The 18,894-nt window shown below is 39.9% G+C and overlaps 1 protein-coding gene across 7 annotated transcripts in view; it reads left to right on the plus strand.

Annotated features, from left to right (window-relative positions):
• The window catches only part of Dysf (dysferlin), a 210,198-nt gene that overhangs the window by 167,293 nt on the left and 24,011 nt on the right, over positions 1 to 18,894 (plus strand). For all 7 annotated transcript variants that reach the window (XM_042699705.1, XM_042699708.1, XM_042699706.1 and 4 more), the window contains 3 exons: positions 9,414 to 9,512; positions 16,978 to 17,106; positions 17,385 to 17,540. In XM_042699705.1, coding sequence (XP_042555639.1) covers positions 9,414 to 9,512; positions 16,978 to 17,106; positions 17,385 to 17,540 — 384 coding nt within the window. The remainder of the gene's footprint in view (positions 1 to 9,413; positions 9,513 to 16,977; positions 17,107 to 17,384; positions 17,541 to 18,894) is intronic.

The raw sequence follows: 18,894 nt of genomic DNA on the forward strand, positions 1-18,894 counted from the left end.
ACTGACTTGAGTATTTGGGGCATGGATTGGAGTACCCAGTAGATTGGATCAAGCCTGTTACAAGGCTTTGAATGTTGGCTGTTAGCTGAAATTGGAGGTGTTGGATCCATGCTTTGATTAGATATACTTGGTTGGCAGACTGACTGATGAGTAGTCTTGATCCTTGGGCACGGGAGAACTAAGTTTTAATGTCCAGACTTCTTGTTCAAACATTAGATCACACTTTTAAATCAAGCCTTTTTAAATTCTTTCTCCTCCTTGCCATGACCCAAGGTTGGATGATTAGCTGCAAAATGAGATCAAGAATCTACATGGAATTGGAGAACATAGGGACATTTCCATTTGAGATCTTTGAAGGATGGGATTCCACTAACATGAAGGGCCTACTTGGCTTCAGCAACCTGGGTTAATATGTGGAAAAGCTTTTTTTTTTGCGGGGGGGGGGTCCTCAGCTTCAATTCTAGGCCTGGGAGTTGTCCCTGAGCTCCTTTTGCTCAAGGTTAGCATGCTACCACTTTGAACCCAGTGTCACTTCCTCCCCCCCCCCCTTTTTTTCTGTGATTAATTGGAGATAAAAGTCTCATGGGCTTTCCTGCCTGGGCTGGCTTTGAATCACAATCCTCAGATCTCAGCCCCCTGAGTAGCTAGGATTATAGGCATGAGCCACAGGTGCCTGGCTGCTGTTTTGTAGTTTTTGGTGCACTTTTTCTTATGGGCATGCAAACTTGTTCTTGAACTTTTTGGTCAAGGAAGGAAGAAGTAGGCTTGAGATAACTCCACTAGAAACTATACTGGTATTATGGCAGAAATTATGTTTTCAAGTCACATCTGTGTGTGCTAGATAACATTGATCAAGATATATTGTATTAAAAAGATATACTGTATTCATAAACTACTTTGTTAAATGATAACTCCTTTGTACAACTACTTAAAGATAATAATAATAAAAATATTTCTTTTGAAAAACAAAGAAAATAATATAACTACTTTTATATATGTGAACATAATCTCTTTGAGCTCACAGTTTTTCCTGTGGCAGAACAGTCCTAGTAATTTTCAACATTTTAAATTTCAATTTAGTAAGTTTGGGCTTCCTCTCCATACACCTGAGAGGCAGCTAGAATCAGGTTTGAGCTTCCATAATGTCATTAACTCTACTGGGAGAGGATCCTGGTCACCAGCATGTGTCTATCCTGGCATCTGTTGGTCCATTGATTTTAGGACTCAGCTCATATTGGATTGCATCTTCTCTCAACCTCCACAATCCTGCCAGTTCTTGATCTTTCTTTCTCTCTTTCTCCTCTCCCCTCATGCAGGCGCAGCCCAGCTGTGCAGCTTTCCCATGCCACTCTGAAGTCTACAGGAAATGTCAAGGGCTCTCTCTCTTTCCTATGACACCCCTATGACCACCTTTGGGCACATGCCCCATACTAGAATTCCTCTGGCAACTTCTGGGTGGCTGTTGCTTACTAGATCCTCCAAGTTAATGGAGGAGCAGACCTGGGGGTAAATGAGAGAGAGGGATGGGCTCTGACAAGGGGAGACTTTCCAGGTTGTTTTAAAGGCTTTAGCTTTATTTTGAATAAATTGACAAATCATTGGAAGGATTTGCACCAAGGACTACTGTGGTCCCATAGTCAGATATACATTGTGGCCATTGGCTTTAGAGTGGATTGGGGGAGAGGGAGCAAGAATAAAGGCAGGAGACCAGTAAGGAGGCCACAGTAGTAATGCCATGAGGGTATGGAGCTAGATCAGGGTGGCAGTGACAGGTGAGAAGTCTTATGACTCTGAATATGCTCTGAAGATGGAGCCAACAAGAGTCACTGAGGGTTTTCTATGGGGTGTGAGTAAGAGGGCTAAAGGTGACTGTAAGGTGCTGGCTTGAACATCTGGATGGAAGGAGGTGCCTTGTATTGATGTGTTGAAGATCACACAAGGGAAACGTGTGTGGAATGTGTTGGGGATCTAGACATGGTACACTGAGAAGCTGATTATCTGATGTCAGGTACCCACTAGGCAGCTGGAGTTTAGGGGAGTCAGGCAGGCTGGAGGGATCTCAATATGGGGCTCACCAATATACTTGTCCATGGGGAACCTCAAGGGAGCAAGAATGGATAGAAAGGAGAAAGGGCCCAAGCACTGAGCCCCAGTGTGCTCAGATGACCAATTGGTAACTGACAAGGAAGAACAAGCACAGACTAAGAAGATGTGACCAGTGAGGTGGACCACGCTGAAGTGTCTGGACAGTGGGGAACTATTAAGGCAATAGGAGATGTTTCAAAGGCAGAATAGTGGCAGCCACTAGTTTGATTACTGAGGCTTGAGTCATGGGTGATCTTATTAAGTGTGTTTCAGAGAATCAGAGAGAATAAAAGGTTAGAATTTAGAGACAAGTGTAGGCAGTTTTTCCTAGAAGTTTTTCTGTAATGTGGAGAAAGAGAGGATGTTGGAGCCAAAGGGAAAGTGTGCTCATCTCTCTTTGTATATCTCTATATTTATCAGTCTATCTATCTATCTATCTATCTATCTATCTATCTATCTATCTATCTATCTATCTATCTATCTATCTATCTATCTATCTATCTATCTATCTATCTATCTATCTATCTATCTATATCTCCCTGTCTCTTTCTAGGTCTCTGTCTCCTCTATATACACGTGGACATCTATATCTCATCTATATTTATATCTCTATCTATATGTAGATTACATCTATATTTAGATCTATATAGACATAGATGCTGAGGAACAAGAGATCTATGTTTGAGAATGATCTAGTAGAAGAAAGTATGATGATGTAAGAAGAACTAGGGGAGAATACTGGACTGAGATCCTTGAATGGTCCTAGGGGAAGGGACTTGGGGGCACATTGATCTGGGGTGGGGTGCAGGAGAGAAGATAGTGGTGGTGCAGGTGCCAGTCAGATAGAAAAGTAAGAGGAATCAGGGTCATCACAGAGGAAGGCTAGATAGGAGGTAGAGTTATTGACAGAGTTTAGGTTGGTTAGAGTTTGAGAAAAAGGAGAAGTATGGAATGATTGTATCAGAAAATAAAAAGAAAAGAGGACCAGGGAATGATCAAGAAGGTGAGGTCGGACCACAGCAGGCCCACTTGAGACTGTGACATAATCTTTTTTTTTTTAATTTAATTTAATTTTATTTGTGAACATACTGTACAGAGGAGTTACAGTTACATGGGCAGGATAATGCGTACATTTCTTACCAAGCATTGCAGCCTCCTCCTTTGTTTACCCTTCACATCCCTTCCCAGCCTCCTCCCGCCCCCCCCTAATCCCAAACCTTCTCCTTCCCCCCCCCCCCCCCCCCCCCCCCCCCCGGCACCAACGTTGTAAAGCTCGTTTTGGACATGACAACTTGTACTTCTCATTGTTGCAACAGGTCCACCTGTATCCTTAAACAACTGTTTTTTCCCCATCTCCTCCACAAGTTATACTGACATCAAATATAGTGAAAGCAGGGGTTATACTGTGGGGGAAGGACATACAAAGCAACAAAGAGATAATCTTATAAATGTGTTAGAAACACATGCATGAAAGAAAAAAACATTAAAATACACATCTAAGGGTTCATTTTCCTGACATCACATTATCTGACCTTTTCCGCTTGACTCATACATATACTAGATATTACAAATAAGGGAAACGATGGGACCTACATTTCTTTGGGCCTGGCTTACTTCACTTAATATAATTTTTTCCAAGTTTTTCCATTTCCTAACAAATGGGGCAATGTCATTCTTTCTGATGGAGGCATAGAATTCCATTGTGTATATATACCACATTTTCTTGATCCATTCATCTACTGAGGGGCATCTGGGTTGGTTCCATATCTTAGCTATGGTAAATAATGCTGCAGTAAACATAGTTGTGCTGGTAGCTTTAGTGTGGTCTTGTTTGTAAACATTTGGGTAAATGCCCAAAAGTGGGATTGCTGGGTCATAGGGGAGCTCTATGTGAAGTCTTTTGAGGAACCTCCATACTGCTTTCCAAAGTGGTTGAACAAAGAGGCTGTGACATAATCTTTGAATAAGAGTAGGCAGTGGGTCTTTGAAGTTGGTTCTCCTCTGGTCACATTTGCTTGGGGGGAAGGGAGGTGGCTCGTGTATAAGACAGGATAGCTAGATTGAAAACCAGCCTGGCTTGGTAAAAGAGTAATGGAGTGAGAGCAGGGCAAATGAACTTAGAAGCAGGAAGGTCCAAAGAGGTCACAAAGGACTGGAGTGGCAAAGAACAAAAGTTAGTTCCTATAGTATGGTTCAGCTGCATGTACAATTAGGGTTAAAAGTGAGAGCATTTGGTTAGAAGTGTTTATCTGTGGGATACAGGCAGACAATGGAGATGGAAGTTACTGGTGAGTGACTGAGTGTGACTAGGAGCTAGAAAGGTCATGGTATGCTATTCACCACTCATGTCTGCTCAGGAGCCACCAGCCATCTCCTGGAGCTTAGAGTGAAGAGAAAATTGCACCTGAGAGAGGTTCATAGGTAAGCTGAGTGCAACAAAGCATAGATCCTGTTTGGTGGCCAACTCCTATTCTGTTTTTTTAAAAAATTAAATTCTTAAGCCAGGCACTTTGGCTCATGCCTCTAATTCTAACTGAAATATGAGATTAGTGGTTCAAAGCTAGTCTGGACAGGAAAGTCCATGAGATTCTTATCTCCAATTAACCAGCCAAAAGCCCAAAGTGAAGTTGTAGCTCAAGTGGTAGAGTGCTAGTCTTGTGTGAAAAAGCCAAGCAAGATCTCTAGGTTCAAACCCAGTAAAGAAACAAACAAAAAATTCCATTCTTATTTCCTTAGAATATACACTTGAGATTTCTACTGTTATTCTTAAGTCTGTACTTTACTTCTACACTTGTACTTGGTCATTTGTTACTTTTTGTTTTGACAACTTTGTGGAGATAGCCCACATAAACATACATCCCTATTTAAAGTGTACAATTTGGTGTTTTTTAGTATATTAACAGAGTTGTGCAACCATCACCATAATCTATTTTAGACTATCCTCATCATTCCAAACAGAAATCTTAGCTCAGAACAGTCACTCTTCATTTCCTCCTAACCATTCTCAGCCTCTGGCAACCACTCACTGAATTGTCTCATTTCATATAAATGGAATCATGCAGTATGTGGTCTCCTGTGATCAACTTCTCTTTGCTTACAATGTTTTCAGAGTCCATTCATACAACAGGTATCAGTTCCTCATTCCTTTTACTATCCAGTAACAGACCATGTCTTCTTTATTCATTTTTCCATTGTTGGACTTTCATTGTAGAGGTCTCTAATATCTTTCATTGGGTTTTTGTCTGAGGTTTTTTTTTTTTTAGACTATTGTGATTGTGATTGTTCTCCTGATTTCTTTTTCAGCAAGTTCATTATTGGTATAAAGAAAAGCTCTTGATTTGTGTATAGTTTTTATATCCTGCTACTTTGTTGAACGTGTCTATCTGATCTAATTCTAGAAAAACCTACATTGACTAGGCCAGATCCACAGCTACAATTTGATAATGTTATGTTTAGGGTTTCTCTTTTTTGTTTTGTTTACTTGTCAGTTGTGGGGCTTGAACTCAGGATCTGGGCACTATCCCTGAGATTTTTTTGCTTAAGCCTAGTTCTCTACCACTCTGAGCCAAAGCAGCACTTCCGGTTTTCTAGTGGTTTCTTGGAGATAAGAGTCGCACTGACTCTCCTGCTCTTGCTGGCTTTGAGCCAGATCTGAGCAGGAATCAGATCTCAGCCTCCTAAGTAGCTAGGATTACACATGTGAGCCATCAGTGCCCAGCATATTTAGGATCTTTATATCTTTGTTCAGGAATGAGATTAATCTGTATGTATATGTCTTTGTTAGGCTTTATTCATAAAATGAATGGGATTTCTTTCCTTTTTCTTTTAAGCCAGAGGATAAAGAATGATTTCCTCTTTGAAAGGCTGAATTATCTTGGCCTGATATCTTTTTGGAGGTAGCTCTTTATGCTAGAGCTTTTCTAATTTCAGGGTTACTGAAATTTTCATGCTTTGAATTGGGCTTTTGATTTGTATTTTCTAGAAAACTATAAATTCCTACACTTTTAGATTTTCCTAGATTTTGCTATTGATTTATGTCTATTTTTATTCTCTCCCATAATATATTTTTATTTAATTTTTCTTTATTTTTAATGTTTATCTACTTTTAAAAGTTAGGCTTTTAAAAGTAGATAAAATAAGTGCTTATATCTTTTATTCATCTTTTGAACTCTTTCTGTGAGTTATTAGCTACTAATTGTAATATTCTTTCTAATATAATCACTGCTATTTACAGTTTTCTTTAATCTCTTATTCTTTACAATTTCTTGAATTCTCAGGTTATTTATATTCTTTTTGTATAAAAATGAAAACACTTATTGAATTTTCCTTTGCATATAGGCTTGTCTTCAATTTATAAATTGTTGGCATTTTTGTTGTTTTCTAAGTTTTTGTTTGATTCACTGTAGTTAAGAGTGTGCCTTTGAATTTCTGGAAGACTGGATTTTTTTTTTGGTAGGGCTTGAACTCGGGGCCTGAGTGATATCCCTGAGCTATTCTGCTCAAAGATAGTACTCTACCATTTTGAGCCACAGCACTGCTTCTAGTTTTCTGGTGATTAATTGGATATGAGTCTTAATGACCTTTCCTGCCCAGGCTGGCTTTGAATAGTGATCCTCAGATCTCAGCCTCCTGAGTAGCTAGGATTATAGGCGTGAGCCACCATCGCCCGATCAAGACTGGAATTTTAATTTTAGAATTAAAAAAATTAATTTCAAGTTTTTCTTTTCCAAGATGATGAGAGATATGATTGTTATGGGTTTTATTTCTGGAACTTCATGAAAATTTGCTTTGTGGCTTTTTATTTATTCTAAGTGCTGCAAGAGTGCTGGAAATGAAGGTATATTTTCTGTCTTCAGTTTACTTACTGTTTGTCTATTTACTTGTCTCTGTTAATTGTATTATTCAGATTCTTTGTCTTCTGTTTCTATTGTTTTTTAAAATACCAGGACACAGACTTGAGCTCAGGACTCCATGCTCTCACCTGGCTTTTTCACTTAAGGCTGGTTCTCTACCACTTGAGGCACACATCCAGTTCTGGCTTTTTGCTGGTTAAATGGAAATAAGAGTCAAATGAGTTTTTCTACCTGAGCTGGCTTTGAGCTGAGATCCTTAGATCTCAGCTCCCTGAGAGACAGGATTACAAACATGAGCCACCAGCTCCTGGCCTCTATTATTACTATTGTTGTTGCTGCTGCTGCTGCTGTTGTTGTTATTATTATTTTGGTGCCAGTCCTGGGGCTTTAACTTAGGGTCTGGGTGCTGTCCCTGAGTATTTTTGCTTAGCACTCTACCTTTTGCCACAGCTCCACTTCTAGGTTTTTGGTGATTAATTGGAGGTAAAAGTCTCAAGGACTTTCTTTCCCAGGCTTACTTTGAATGGTAATCCTCAAATCTCAGCCTTCTGAGTAGCTAGGATTACAGGCATGAGTCACTGATTCCCATCTGCCTTCTACTATTGTTGTTGTTGTTATTGCCAGTCCTAGAGCTTGAACTCAAGGCTGGGGCACTGTCCCTGAAATTTTGGACTCAAAGCTAGAGCTCAATTGAGCCACAGCTCCACTGCCAGCTCTTTGTGGTTAACTGGAAATAAGAGTCCTTGCCTGGGCTGGCTTTGAACTGGAATCCTCAGATCTCAACCTCCTGAATTGCTAGGATTATAGTTCGTGAGCTACAGATGCTTGGCTGCCTTCTATTATTTTTTTTAAAGTTTACTTGATTTTTGAAGACTGAGGGATGCGCAATAGTTTTCCCACGATTCTTGTGTTCTTGTTTGTTTGTGCTTGACTTATGAATTCAATTGTTTTAGGAATCTGGGTTGGGAAAGAGAAAGATTCAGGAGGATTCAAACAGCTAAACTGAATTCCATTCTAATCTTTTCTATGTAACTGTACATATTTGTCCATGCATTTATGTGTCTTTGTGTATTTTTGTGGGAGAATATGTATGATTTGGCATATACATCTTATTTGGGCATGGCTGTATAAATATATTTTACCATGTGCTGATCATTGTGTAAGTTTGATATGTATGTCTCTGTATGTGTGTTCCTTATAGTGTCTTTCTTTAAAGTAAATTTTAAACATCAGGGATGGGTCTCCTTGCTCTATGCTAGTGTTTCTTGGAGTGGTTGTAAATTAGAAAGCTCTGCTTCTCTGGTCTTAATCCACCTGAATCTCTGTTTCTTTTTACTGGCTGCAGAAGATACTCCTGGTAAGTGGGTCCCATAGTGACAACTCTGCTGTTCTCTGCTCTGTGTCTAGGGACCACACCTGGCCACGCCAAAAACATTAGGACCATACTTCTGGGAAAGGTGGGCGCTCAGACCACCTCATGTAATCTTTTCTCTAGTATACCTGCTTCAGACTGTGGTCACCCTTCAAAATCCAGAACTTGAAAGGATTTAGCTTTGGCTTCAAGGGATCTGCCAGCACTTTTAGAAACTCCATGATTGATATCTCCTTCCCTGTACAGCCATAGTGCAGCTCCTGAAGATCTCCTAGCTACCTCTTCATACAGAAATCTCCAGGGCTTCTCCTCCCTGGCTTTTTGCACTAGGATGGATGAGCTTCAAGAGGCTTAACCTGAATGGCCAGTCCTGGGTGGGTATCTGGGGCAGGCCTGGGAGCAGGGCATGCTACCTAGACCCATCTAGAAGAACATTCTAGACAAAAGTCAACAGTGCTTGTGGCTGCACATTATGCAAAAGGTGGAGAGGCCACTTTTCACAGCAACCTTCACAGTCAACAGGCCAACCTTTTCCTTCAAATATAAATGATGGATGGAAGGAAAGGGCAGAGAATGAGATGATACAACTTCCTTTCTGCTCACTAATTTCCCCTTACTTAACAGTGTCTTTTGAATAGGGGAAGTATTTGCTAATTGTTTTCCCCAGAAACTCAGTCTTGATTTGACCTTAGGATTCTAAGTACTGACAATAGGGAACAAGGGCCAGGTTTGAGCTTTGAGCTTTCCTAGATTTATTTACTCATGAATAATATGTTATTGGTGCCTTCTCCAGAGTATCCTCTGCACCCTCTGATGTCAGCTTCACTTTATCCCTAAAATGTAAAAGGTACTATGATAATTGTACCTACTTCACAATAAAGTGATTGTCCTAAAAGGAACACATGCAAGTTAGTGCAGAGCCTATGCCTCTTACATACCTCTCAGGTGCTAAAACCTCCTCCAGTTAGTGGATCCTTTGTTTATGGAGTGTGAGGGTTTTGGTTCCCTGTTCACGTAAACTCCACCTTGGAAGATGTGTCATTCAGAAGGACCTTGCTTGGCAAATTGTTTCTTAAATGGTCTCTTTCTTTCTTCCTGCTTAGGAGGAGGAGTTCATTGACTGGTGGAGCAAATTCTTCGCCTCCATAGGGGAGAGTGAAAAGTGTGGCTCCTACTTGGAGAAAGATTTTGACACTCTAAAGGTAAGACCACCCTTCAGAATGCTTCCCTTCAGTCCACAGCCACTGGGTACCTGGGATGGTGTGGGATAATATAGATAGATAAGGGTGATAAGCCCTGATGAACTCATTGGAATGAGGAAATTTATCTGCAAATTTGAGTAACAATGCTCAACAAGAAATGTACTCATTGCCTTACTCTTGTATCTGTAACCCCTCTGTACAGCATCTTTACAATAAAATAAAATTAAAAGAAATCAGTGTAGGCTAGTATAACTAACAAAATATTTCTGAAAGAATACTGAGAAGTTCTGAAGTGTTTATAGGCAAAAAGGTGCTTGGGATTTTTCTTTAAAATGCTCCCTCACCTACCAAAAAGCATAAGGAGGAAGCTATATGGTGTGGGTGTCCCTCTGACAGATTTCCAGAATGCTAGCAATCAGTAAAATTGCAAATCACTGACATTTCAAATCTTGGCAATGGGTACTTAGTGATTTGTGGTACTATTCTTTTGATATTCTTTGAGCTTTTCTATTAAAGAAAATGTGAATTAAAATAAAATATAAAATCAGCTTGAGAATGTACCTCCAACCCCTGACTCCTACAATTGGGATAGAAATTACTTAGTAAATACAAGAAAGTGGCAAACCTTATTTCTGTGGATGACACTAAGGATGAGACTGCCAAATTCTAGAATTTTGAGGAAATTCTACAAATACAATTATACTTTTAGAAAGTTGACTGATTAAAAAAAGATAACCAAAGGTGACTTAAAAATTGCTCCTCAAATGAATTGTCCCTTGCATGAGACTGCCAGATAAAATTTAAGACATTGGAAGTGGCGCTGTGGCTCAAGCAGTAGAGCACTCGCCTTGAGCTGAAGAGCACAGGGACAGCGCCCAAGCCCAGAGTTCAAGCCCCACAACCGACCAAAAAAAAAAAAAAAAGTAAGACATTGATTTGAATTTAAAATAAACAATTTTTTGGGTATAAATATGCTTTAAATATTATTGGAGACATACCTAAATACTGTTTCTGATTTTTGAGACTCAAATCTAATTGGATATTGTATATTTTCATTTTCTATTTCTAGGATATAAATAAAGGAGATTCTATACTCCATAATTACTTCTGGATTGAATAGAAGAGAGTAAGAGGTGGAAACAGGCTGTTAGGTGTATGGGAAGGACCTAAGAGCTACATTCAAGGAGACAAGGATAAGCTAGGGTTGAGGCTAGTTGGGATGATGGATGGCTTGGACTTTTGGTTGATTCTGCTGGCTGATAGCTGTTAGTCTGGACTCTGTAGAGTGGGTTCACAAGATAGTGGACCATGTCCTTTCTGATAATACAGGAAGTTGCCTAGTGAATTGTGCTGGGAGACAGTGCTGCTCAGAGATCAGGCCACAGGCGCCAACAGCAGCAGCTCAGGCAGCAAGTTCTTGACTAACTTTGAAACTGGGTGTGTAAGATTGGGCAAAGACACAGAACTATTTATGTACCAGGAAGAAGATCTGACATATTAGGTCTGGCATGTGGCATGTGATCTTGCCAAGAAATGAGACAAATGAAGCAAAAATAAGAACTGCTTCCAAGGTGGACCATTGTCCATGGCCCCTCACTGCTCGCTAAGATGTCGGATGCTGAACTGGCACCTAGCCCTCCAGCTTGACCTCTCTGAGATCTCTAGTAGCAGCCAAGTGGAAATAAGCTCTCCGAAGCAAAAGGAATTCAAACTATCTTTTAGGGAAAAACTAGACTTGGAAGGAATGAATAAAGGGAGTGATATTGTTCAAAAAGAATTATACTCATTGCCTGACATATGAAATGGTAAACCCTCTATATAACACCTTAAGACTAACAATAAAATTATATTTTTGCAAAAAAGACTAAAAAATAGAAAAATACGTAGAAAAACACCACTAGCAATGTGAGTCTTTGAAAATTGCCTATAGCATAATGAAGACAATGAAATACACAAAGGGTAGGGGAAAAACACTTTGGAAAATCACTAGTATGCAGGGGTAGAAAACAACTCATCGTCTAAATAGCAATATAAAGAAAGTAAACTATGTAGCAAGAATGCATTAAAAACATAAAAACAGAAGTCATAGGGAAAACCAACAGCATAAAAATAAAATATATTATTTTTCCTAATAATCACAAATGGATTAATCTCTCCTATTAAATGATCAGGACTCTTAGGCTATCTTAAAGTCAAATTCATTGTATTGTTTTTATTTTATTATTATTATTATTTTTTTTTGGTCCAGTCATGGAGCTTGAACTCTGGGCCTGGGTGCTGTCCTTTAGCTCTTCAGCTCAAGGCTAGCACTCTACCACTTGAGCCACAGCGCCACTTCTGGCATTTTTCTTTTTTGCTTATGTGGTGTTGAGGAATCAAACCCAGGGCCTCATGCATGCAAGGCAAGCGCTCTACCACTGAGCCACCTTCCCAGCCCCCTCATTGTATTGTCTTTAAAAGACACACAATAGGACTCCACATAGAGCTCCCCTGTGACCCAGCAATCCCACTTTGGGGCATTTACCCAAATGTTCACAAACAAGACCACACTAAAGCTACCAGCACAACTATGTTTATTGCAGCATTATTTACCATAACTAAGATATGGAACCAACCCAGATGCCCCTCAGTAGATGAATGGATCAAGAAAAGGTGATATATATACACAATGGAATTCTATGCCTCCATCAGAAAGAATGGCATTGCCCCATTTGTTAGGAAATGGAAAGGCTTGGAAAAAATTATATTAAGTGAAGTAAGCCAGGCCCAAAGAAACATAGGTCCCATGGTTTCCCTTATTTGCAATAACTAGTATATGTCTGAGTCAAGCAGAAAAGGTCAGAAAGTTGATGTTAGGGAAATGAACCCTAAGATATGTATTTAAATGTTTTTTTTTCTTTCATGCGATTGTTTCTAACACATTTATAAGATGATTTCTTTGTTGCTTTGTATGTCCCTCCCCCACGGTATAACCCCTGCTTTCACTGTATTTGATGTTGGTATAATTTGTGGAGGAGAAGGGAAAAAAAACAAATCGTTTAAATAGGGATACAGGTGGACCCATTGCAAAAATGAGATGTACAAGTTTTATGTCGAAAACGAACTTTACAACTTTGGTGGGGAGGGAGGAGGATTGGGTAGGGGGGTGGGGGGGGGGGAGGATGGGAAGGGATGGGAAGGGGAAACAAAGGAGGAGGCTACAATGTTTGATAAGAAATGTGCTCATTTTCTTGCCCATGTAATTGTAACCCCTCTGTACAGTATTTTCACAATTAAAAAAAAAGACACACAATACAACCTAGGATAGCTAAAAATTTAAAATGTTGACAAACAATGCTTTAGAACAGTTTTACAAACAAAATCAAGTAAGTGTAAATATAGGGAAAGGGAATTTAAGTAAAAAGTAAAGGAAACAAAACAGATCATTTTATATAAATAAATTGTATACTCCTTAGTGAAAAGAGCTTAGAAATACTCCAAGCAAAAATGGTTATGAAAATTGAGGGGATGATTGGGGTTGGGAGAGATGAAAGGGGCAACATTGATCAAGATGCTTTGTACTAGTGAACTGACATGTTGAATTGAACCCCCTTTATACAACTACAAGATAATTTTAAAAATTAAAAAAGAAACTTAAAGTGACTCAAAAGATAAAATTCTTTTCCAGTAAAAATATAGCTAAGAGTACATAAACTAATTAACTTCCACAAATAAAAGCACAAAATTATTGAAATGAAGTGATTGTGTGTGTGTGTGTGTGTGTGTGTGTGTTGGTCATGGGGCTTGAACTCAGGGCCTGGGCACTGTCCCTGATCTTTTTTACACAAGGGTAGCACTGTATCACTTGAGCCATAGCTCTACTTTCTGCATTTTTAGTGGTTAATTGGAGATAAGAGTCTCACAGACTTTCCTGCTCTGGATGGCTTTGAACCGCGATCTTCAGATCTCAGCCTCCTGTGTAGCTAGGATTACAGGCGTGAGCCACTGGCACCTGGCTCAAGACAAAGATTTTTTAAAATATTTTTTCTTTTTGTCAAATATTCAATAAATAAGTCAATAAAAGAACTGAACAACAAGATAAAGTTGTAGCTATAAAATATAGAAAAAAATAAACAGAGAATGTGTTTTTCCTGGTCTTTATAGAACATACATAATTTGATCATATATTAGTTTAGCAATAAGTTACCAAAAGCAGAAATAATACCAGACAGATTAAAATGCAATAAAATGAGAAATTAATAACAAAAGTTTAAACAAAAAGTCCAACTAGTTGGAAATTTACAAAGTATTTTATTAGGACTTCCAGTATGAACATGGCTGCATAAGTCAGCATTTTTCCTCTTTTCTCTTGGAAATCATTCAAACCCACAAAATCCATTTTTCAGAAAAGTTGGAAACAAATAAAAGCCACAGTCTCCAAAATATAAGTAAGGGCTGCTCAAGGACAAGTGAAATTGGGTAGAGGCAGTAAATGAAGAGAGGATTCATGAGGCTTGATGAAACTCATAGGGGTAACAGGTCTGAGAAAGCTTCAGCAAAATGGACTTCCAAATGGAAGAATGCTGATAATTACTGAAGACAGGTGTTGGGTTCACAAGAGTTTGTTAGTTATCCTCTTTATATTTTATTTTATTCTATTTTTTGCTGGTACTAGGACTTGAACTCAGGGCCTCATGCTCTTACTTGGCTTTTTCTCTCAAAGCTGGTGCTCTGTCACTGAACCACAGCTCTACCTCCAGCTTTTTTTGTGGGTTAATTGGAGATAAAGAGTCTCATGGACTTTCTGCCTGGGTTGGTTTCGAATCATAATCCTCAGCTCTCAGCCTCCTAAGTAGCTAGGATTACAAGCATGAACCAACAGTACTTAGCTTCCTTTGTTTTGGTGTGCTTGAAAGTTTTTTTTTATAATACATAGTTTTAAAATATAGTTCTTGCACTGGGAAATAGGATATTAATCCCCTTCTTTACAAAACAAGACCTTTGGAGACAAGTTCAAGTTGATGATGGAAATCTATTAGATCTGGTTTGGTTCAGGAAGCTGAGAAGGAAGAGTTACACAGGAGTCTCATGGACAGCCCTGTATTAGAATGCAGTCTGCCTCCATAGTTGAAATGAAGGGAACAGCAGTCTAGCTGAAATAAGCTCATTTAGGGAAGTAATAGCAAAAAAAAGATGCAGTGGGGGCTGGGAAGGTGGCTCAGTGGTAGAGCGCTTGCCTTGCATGCGTGAGGCCCTGGGTTCGATTCCCCAGTACCACATAAACAAAAAGGGAAAAAAAAGCCGTAAGTGGGGCTATGGCTCAAGTGGTAGAGCACTAGCCTTGAGCTGAAGAGCTGAGGTACAGCGCCCAGGCCCAGAGTTCAGGCCCCACGACCGGACCCAAAAAAAAAAAAAAGATGCAGTGTTAACTTAAAAGTCATAGATATATATATATATAAATTTCATCTATAAAAATATAGAATAAATATAAATATAATAACAAATAAATATAAATATAATAAATATCTAATATTTATATAATATAGTAATAAATTAACATAAATAACATATATATGTATATACACATATATGAAGAAGGGAAAATAGAAATCAAACTCACCAGTAGGAAAAGACATATGCACACTATAACAATTTTGCCAAGGAGCAGAACAGATGAGACTGTGAACTTTTTAGAAATGGCGTCATCAGAATGCAGAGCAGAAAAGAAATGACCTGAGGATGACGAGCTGAGTGCAGATGGTGGCACTCAGGAGGGAAAATGAGGGAAACCTGTTACTGGAACGTGTGTGGAGTGGAATAGACACATGGAAACACAGGGCCATATCATTTCATCACAGAGGGAAGAAAGGATAAAGGTAAGCAAAGCAAAAGGGAAACAAGAAACAGTTATAAAACAATGAGAAAGTGATAGATGCATATGTCAAGAAAATGAGACCCAACATTTGTATAACTGGAGTCTCTGAGGAAGACAACCCAACAGTGAAAGAAAACAAACATCATCACTTAACCAAACTTCACTGGATACATGAATATACATATGTGTATATGTATATGTACGTGTATATGTATATTGAAAGACCTTACTGTGTACGAGGAAAAATTGACCCAGAAAGGTTAACAATGAAGTTATTTTATTTCAAAGATAAAGAGTCCTGACTACCTTTCTCACTCTCAATATATGTTTTTTTTTTCTGCATTTTGGGGGGATAGTACTTGGGTTTGAACTCCTGGCCTTGTGCCTGCTGGGTAGGCAGGTAGGTGGCTCTCCCACTTGATCCACACCACTTTTTCAAAATGACTAATTATAGTGGTATTTTTTTGAGGTAAGGTCTCATTTTATGTCCTTGCCAGGCTGGGCTAGTATCCTCTTGACTTGTACTCCATCATGTCTCTGGAGTTCATGAAGGCTTGTCATTGCTCTCAGCCACTGTGTTTCCTCTGCACGTGGAATAACAAGTGTGAACCACTGGTTGAGATGGAGTGTTACAAACTTTTGTGCTTGGGTTGGCCTTGAACTGTGGTCCCTTGATCTCTACCTCCCAAGCAGCAAGGGTTATAGGTTTCAACTACCAAGTCTGCAAAAATACATCACTGTCAGATAATGCTACCTCTTACTTGTATTTCTGGTCATCAGGAGGCGTTGATCAGAGAATAATTGTAGTTTGAGGTCAGCTGGGTCAGAAAAGTCTGTGAGACTCCATGGCTAGTGAACCAGCAAAATGCTGGACTAGAGATATGACACAAGTGATGAGTGTCAACTATAAGCAAGCAAACAAGCAAACTGAGTGAGAGTATGAGGCCCTGAATTCAAGCCATGGTACTAGCATACACACACACACACACACACACACACACACACACACACACACACACACACACACACACACACACACACACACACACACACCTCTTGTATATGATTCTCAGGTACCTAATTTTTTTGTTGTTGTTGGTCATGGGGCTTGAACTCTGGGTCTGGGCGCTAACCCTGAGCTCTTCAGCTCAAGGTGAGCACTCTACCACTTGAGCCACACTGCCACATCCAGTTTTCTGGTGGTTAATTGTTGATAAGAGTCTCATGGACTTTCCTGCCTGGGCTGTCTTTTGAACCATAATCCTCAGATCTCAGCCTCCTGAGTAGCTAGGATTACAGGTGTGAGCCACCTGTGCCAGGTCCTAGAAAATTTGATTAACTCAAAAACCCTATTCCCTAAGGGACTGGGCAAATGTCTTCCCATACTCCTTTCTCCTGGGCATTTGTTCTCATTCTTTTCTCTCTTTTTCTTCTTGGCTCATATCTCCACCTTTCCAGCTCTGCTTTTGTTCATTTATATATTTTTGGCTTACAACACTCTCTTCTATGTCCCTCTCTTTCTTTCTGCATTCTTACATTGTCTTGTTTCATTCTTTTCCTGTTCTTCCCTTAGTGACCCTTGTCTCTTCTTCTTATTCCCATGTGTGACAGGTCTATGACACACAGCTGGAGAATGTGGAGGCTTTTGAAGGCCTGTCTGATTTTTGTAATACCTTCAAGCTTTACCGAGGCAAGACTCAGGAAGAGACAGAAGATCCGTCTGTCACTGGCGAGTTTAAGGTGAGCTTTTGAGGACATGTCCCGGTACAGACGTATAAGATTGTAGTATCGACACAGTAAGTGCATAGTGGGAGAGGTTGTGTTGATATTCGTGACCATGTGAGGAACGGAGGTGGTGATGTTGCTGCTGGTGCAGATTCTGATGACGGTGATGGGACAGTGTTCTGCTGGATGGTTCTTCATGGTGGTGACTTTTCATAGAGCAAAAGATGGATTGCCATATGGTTATCATGTGGATGACAATCATAAAAGTGAAAGTTAAACCCTCTGTTTTTTAGGGCCTTTTCAAAATTTATCCCCTCCCAGAAGACCCAGCCATTCCCATGCCCCCAAGACAGTTCCACCAGCTGGCTGCCCAGGGGCCCCAGGAGTGCTTGGTCCGGATCTATATTGTTCGAGCATTTGGCCTCCAGCCCAAGGACCCCAATGGGAAGGTAATATTTCTGAAGCTTTTGGTTCCCCTAGAAGAATACACCTAGCTACAAAAACTTGTAAAATCTGGACACAGTTTCTGACCCGGAAGCTTTCAGTAAACTGGGAAAACCAGATGAACACATGCAGAACTGAGATGTATCTGGACAGAGTTTTGTCAGGGATCAAGTGCTCCAGAGGTAAGAGAAGGTCAAAGTCAGTATAGGACTTTGGAAAAATAGAGAAGACTTCCAGGAAAGACTAGGATTCTTAAGGATACTCAGAGTTTTGATAGACTCAAGGGGAGAAGGAAAGTCATATGAAGGGGTCAAAGCATAGACCAGACTTTGAAAGACAGTTGCTTCCTTTATGTGTGGAACCAGGGTAAAGTATAAGATATGAGGTTGAGGGTGCAGGTTGGGAGTGAACTTGTAGAATTTCAGTGATGGGTAGGGAGGAGTGAAGAAGGAAAAGATAGGATTAGTAACTGCCACGCTCATCCATATGGAGATAGAGGCAAAAGAGAGACCAGGAATACTCATCTTGTCTTTGTTTGGAATTTTGATATTTTGTTCATCATGGATTAATGGCATTAATTTTGATTTTATAATACTATTTGTTTTGATTACTGAATTTTGGAGCCTTCCCTTAAATTTTGTGTCTGAGGCAAGAGACTCAGCTGTCTCACACTAGTCCTGGCCAGAAATAGAGGAGGGAGATTCAATGAAGGGAGGATTCTAGAATAACACAAAGGTAATGGGGAGGGAATGGAGAAGATTTTGAAAGAGGAAAAAGGAAGACAAAGAGGTAGCAGTGGGGTAAGACAAGAATAGAGTTCACAGACAAGAATAGGGTTCTTCCTTATCTCATTATATGAGTTCATGTCTAGTGTGTATCCTTGTGATGGTGGGTAGAGCCTACCCCTGCTGTGACGTGCCCCCCCACCCCAGCCCTGCTTTGTTGTTTTTGGTCATGGGGCTTCAACACTGTCCCTGAGCTCTTCTGCTCAAGGCTAGTGCTCTACCACTTGAGCCACAGCATCATTTCTGGTTTTCTGGTGCTTAATTAGGGATAAAAATTTCATGGGAATTTTTCTGCCCAGGCTGGCTTTGAACCACAATTCTTAGATCTCAGCCTCCTGAGTAACTAGGCTTATAGGCGTGAGCCACCAGCATCCGCCTACAGCCCTGCTTTATTTTTTTTTATTTTTATTTTTTAAATTTTATTTTATTTTATTTGAGAACATACTGTACAGAGGGGTTACAATTACATGGGCAGGATAATGCATACATTTCTTACCAAGCATTGCAGCCTCCTCCTTTGTTTACCCTTCACCTCCCTTCCCAGCCTCCCCCCTCCCCCCCACCCAATTATATC

Source organism: Dipodomys spectabilis, unplaced genomic scaffold (assembly GCF_019054845.1).
Source record: "Dipodomys spectabilis isolate Male_0828 unplaced genomic scaffold, ASM1905484v1 ptg000262l, whole genome shotgun sequence".
NCBI lineage: Eukaryota > Metazoa > Chordata > Mammalia > Rodentia > Heteromyidae > Dipodomys > Dipodomys spectabilis.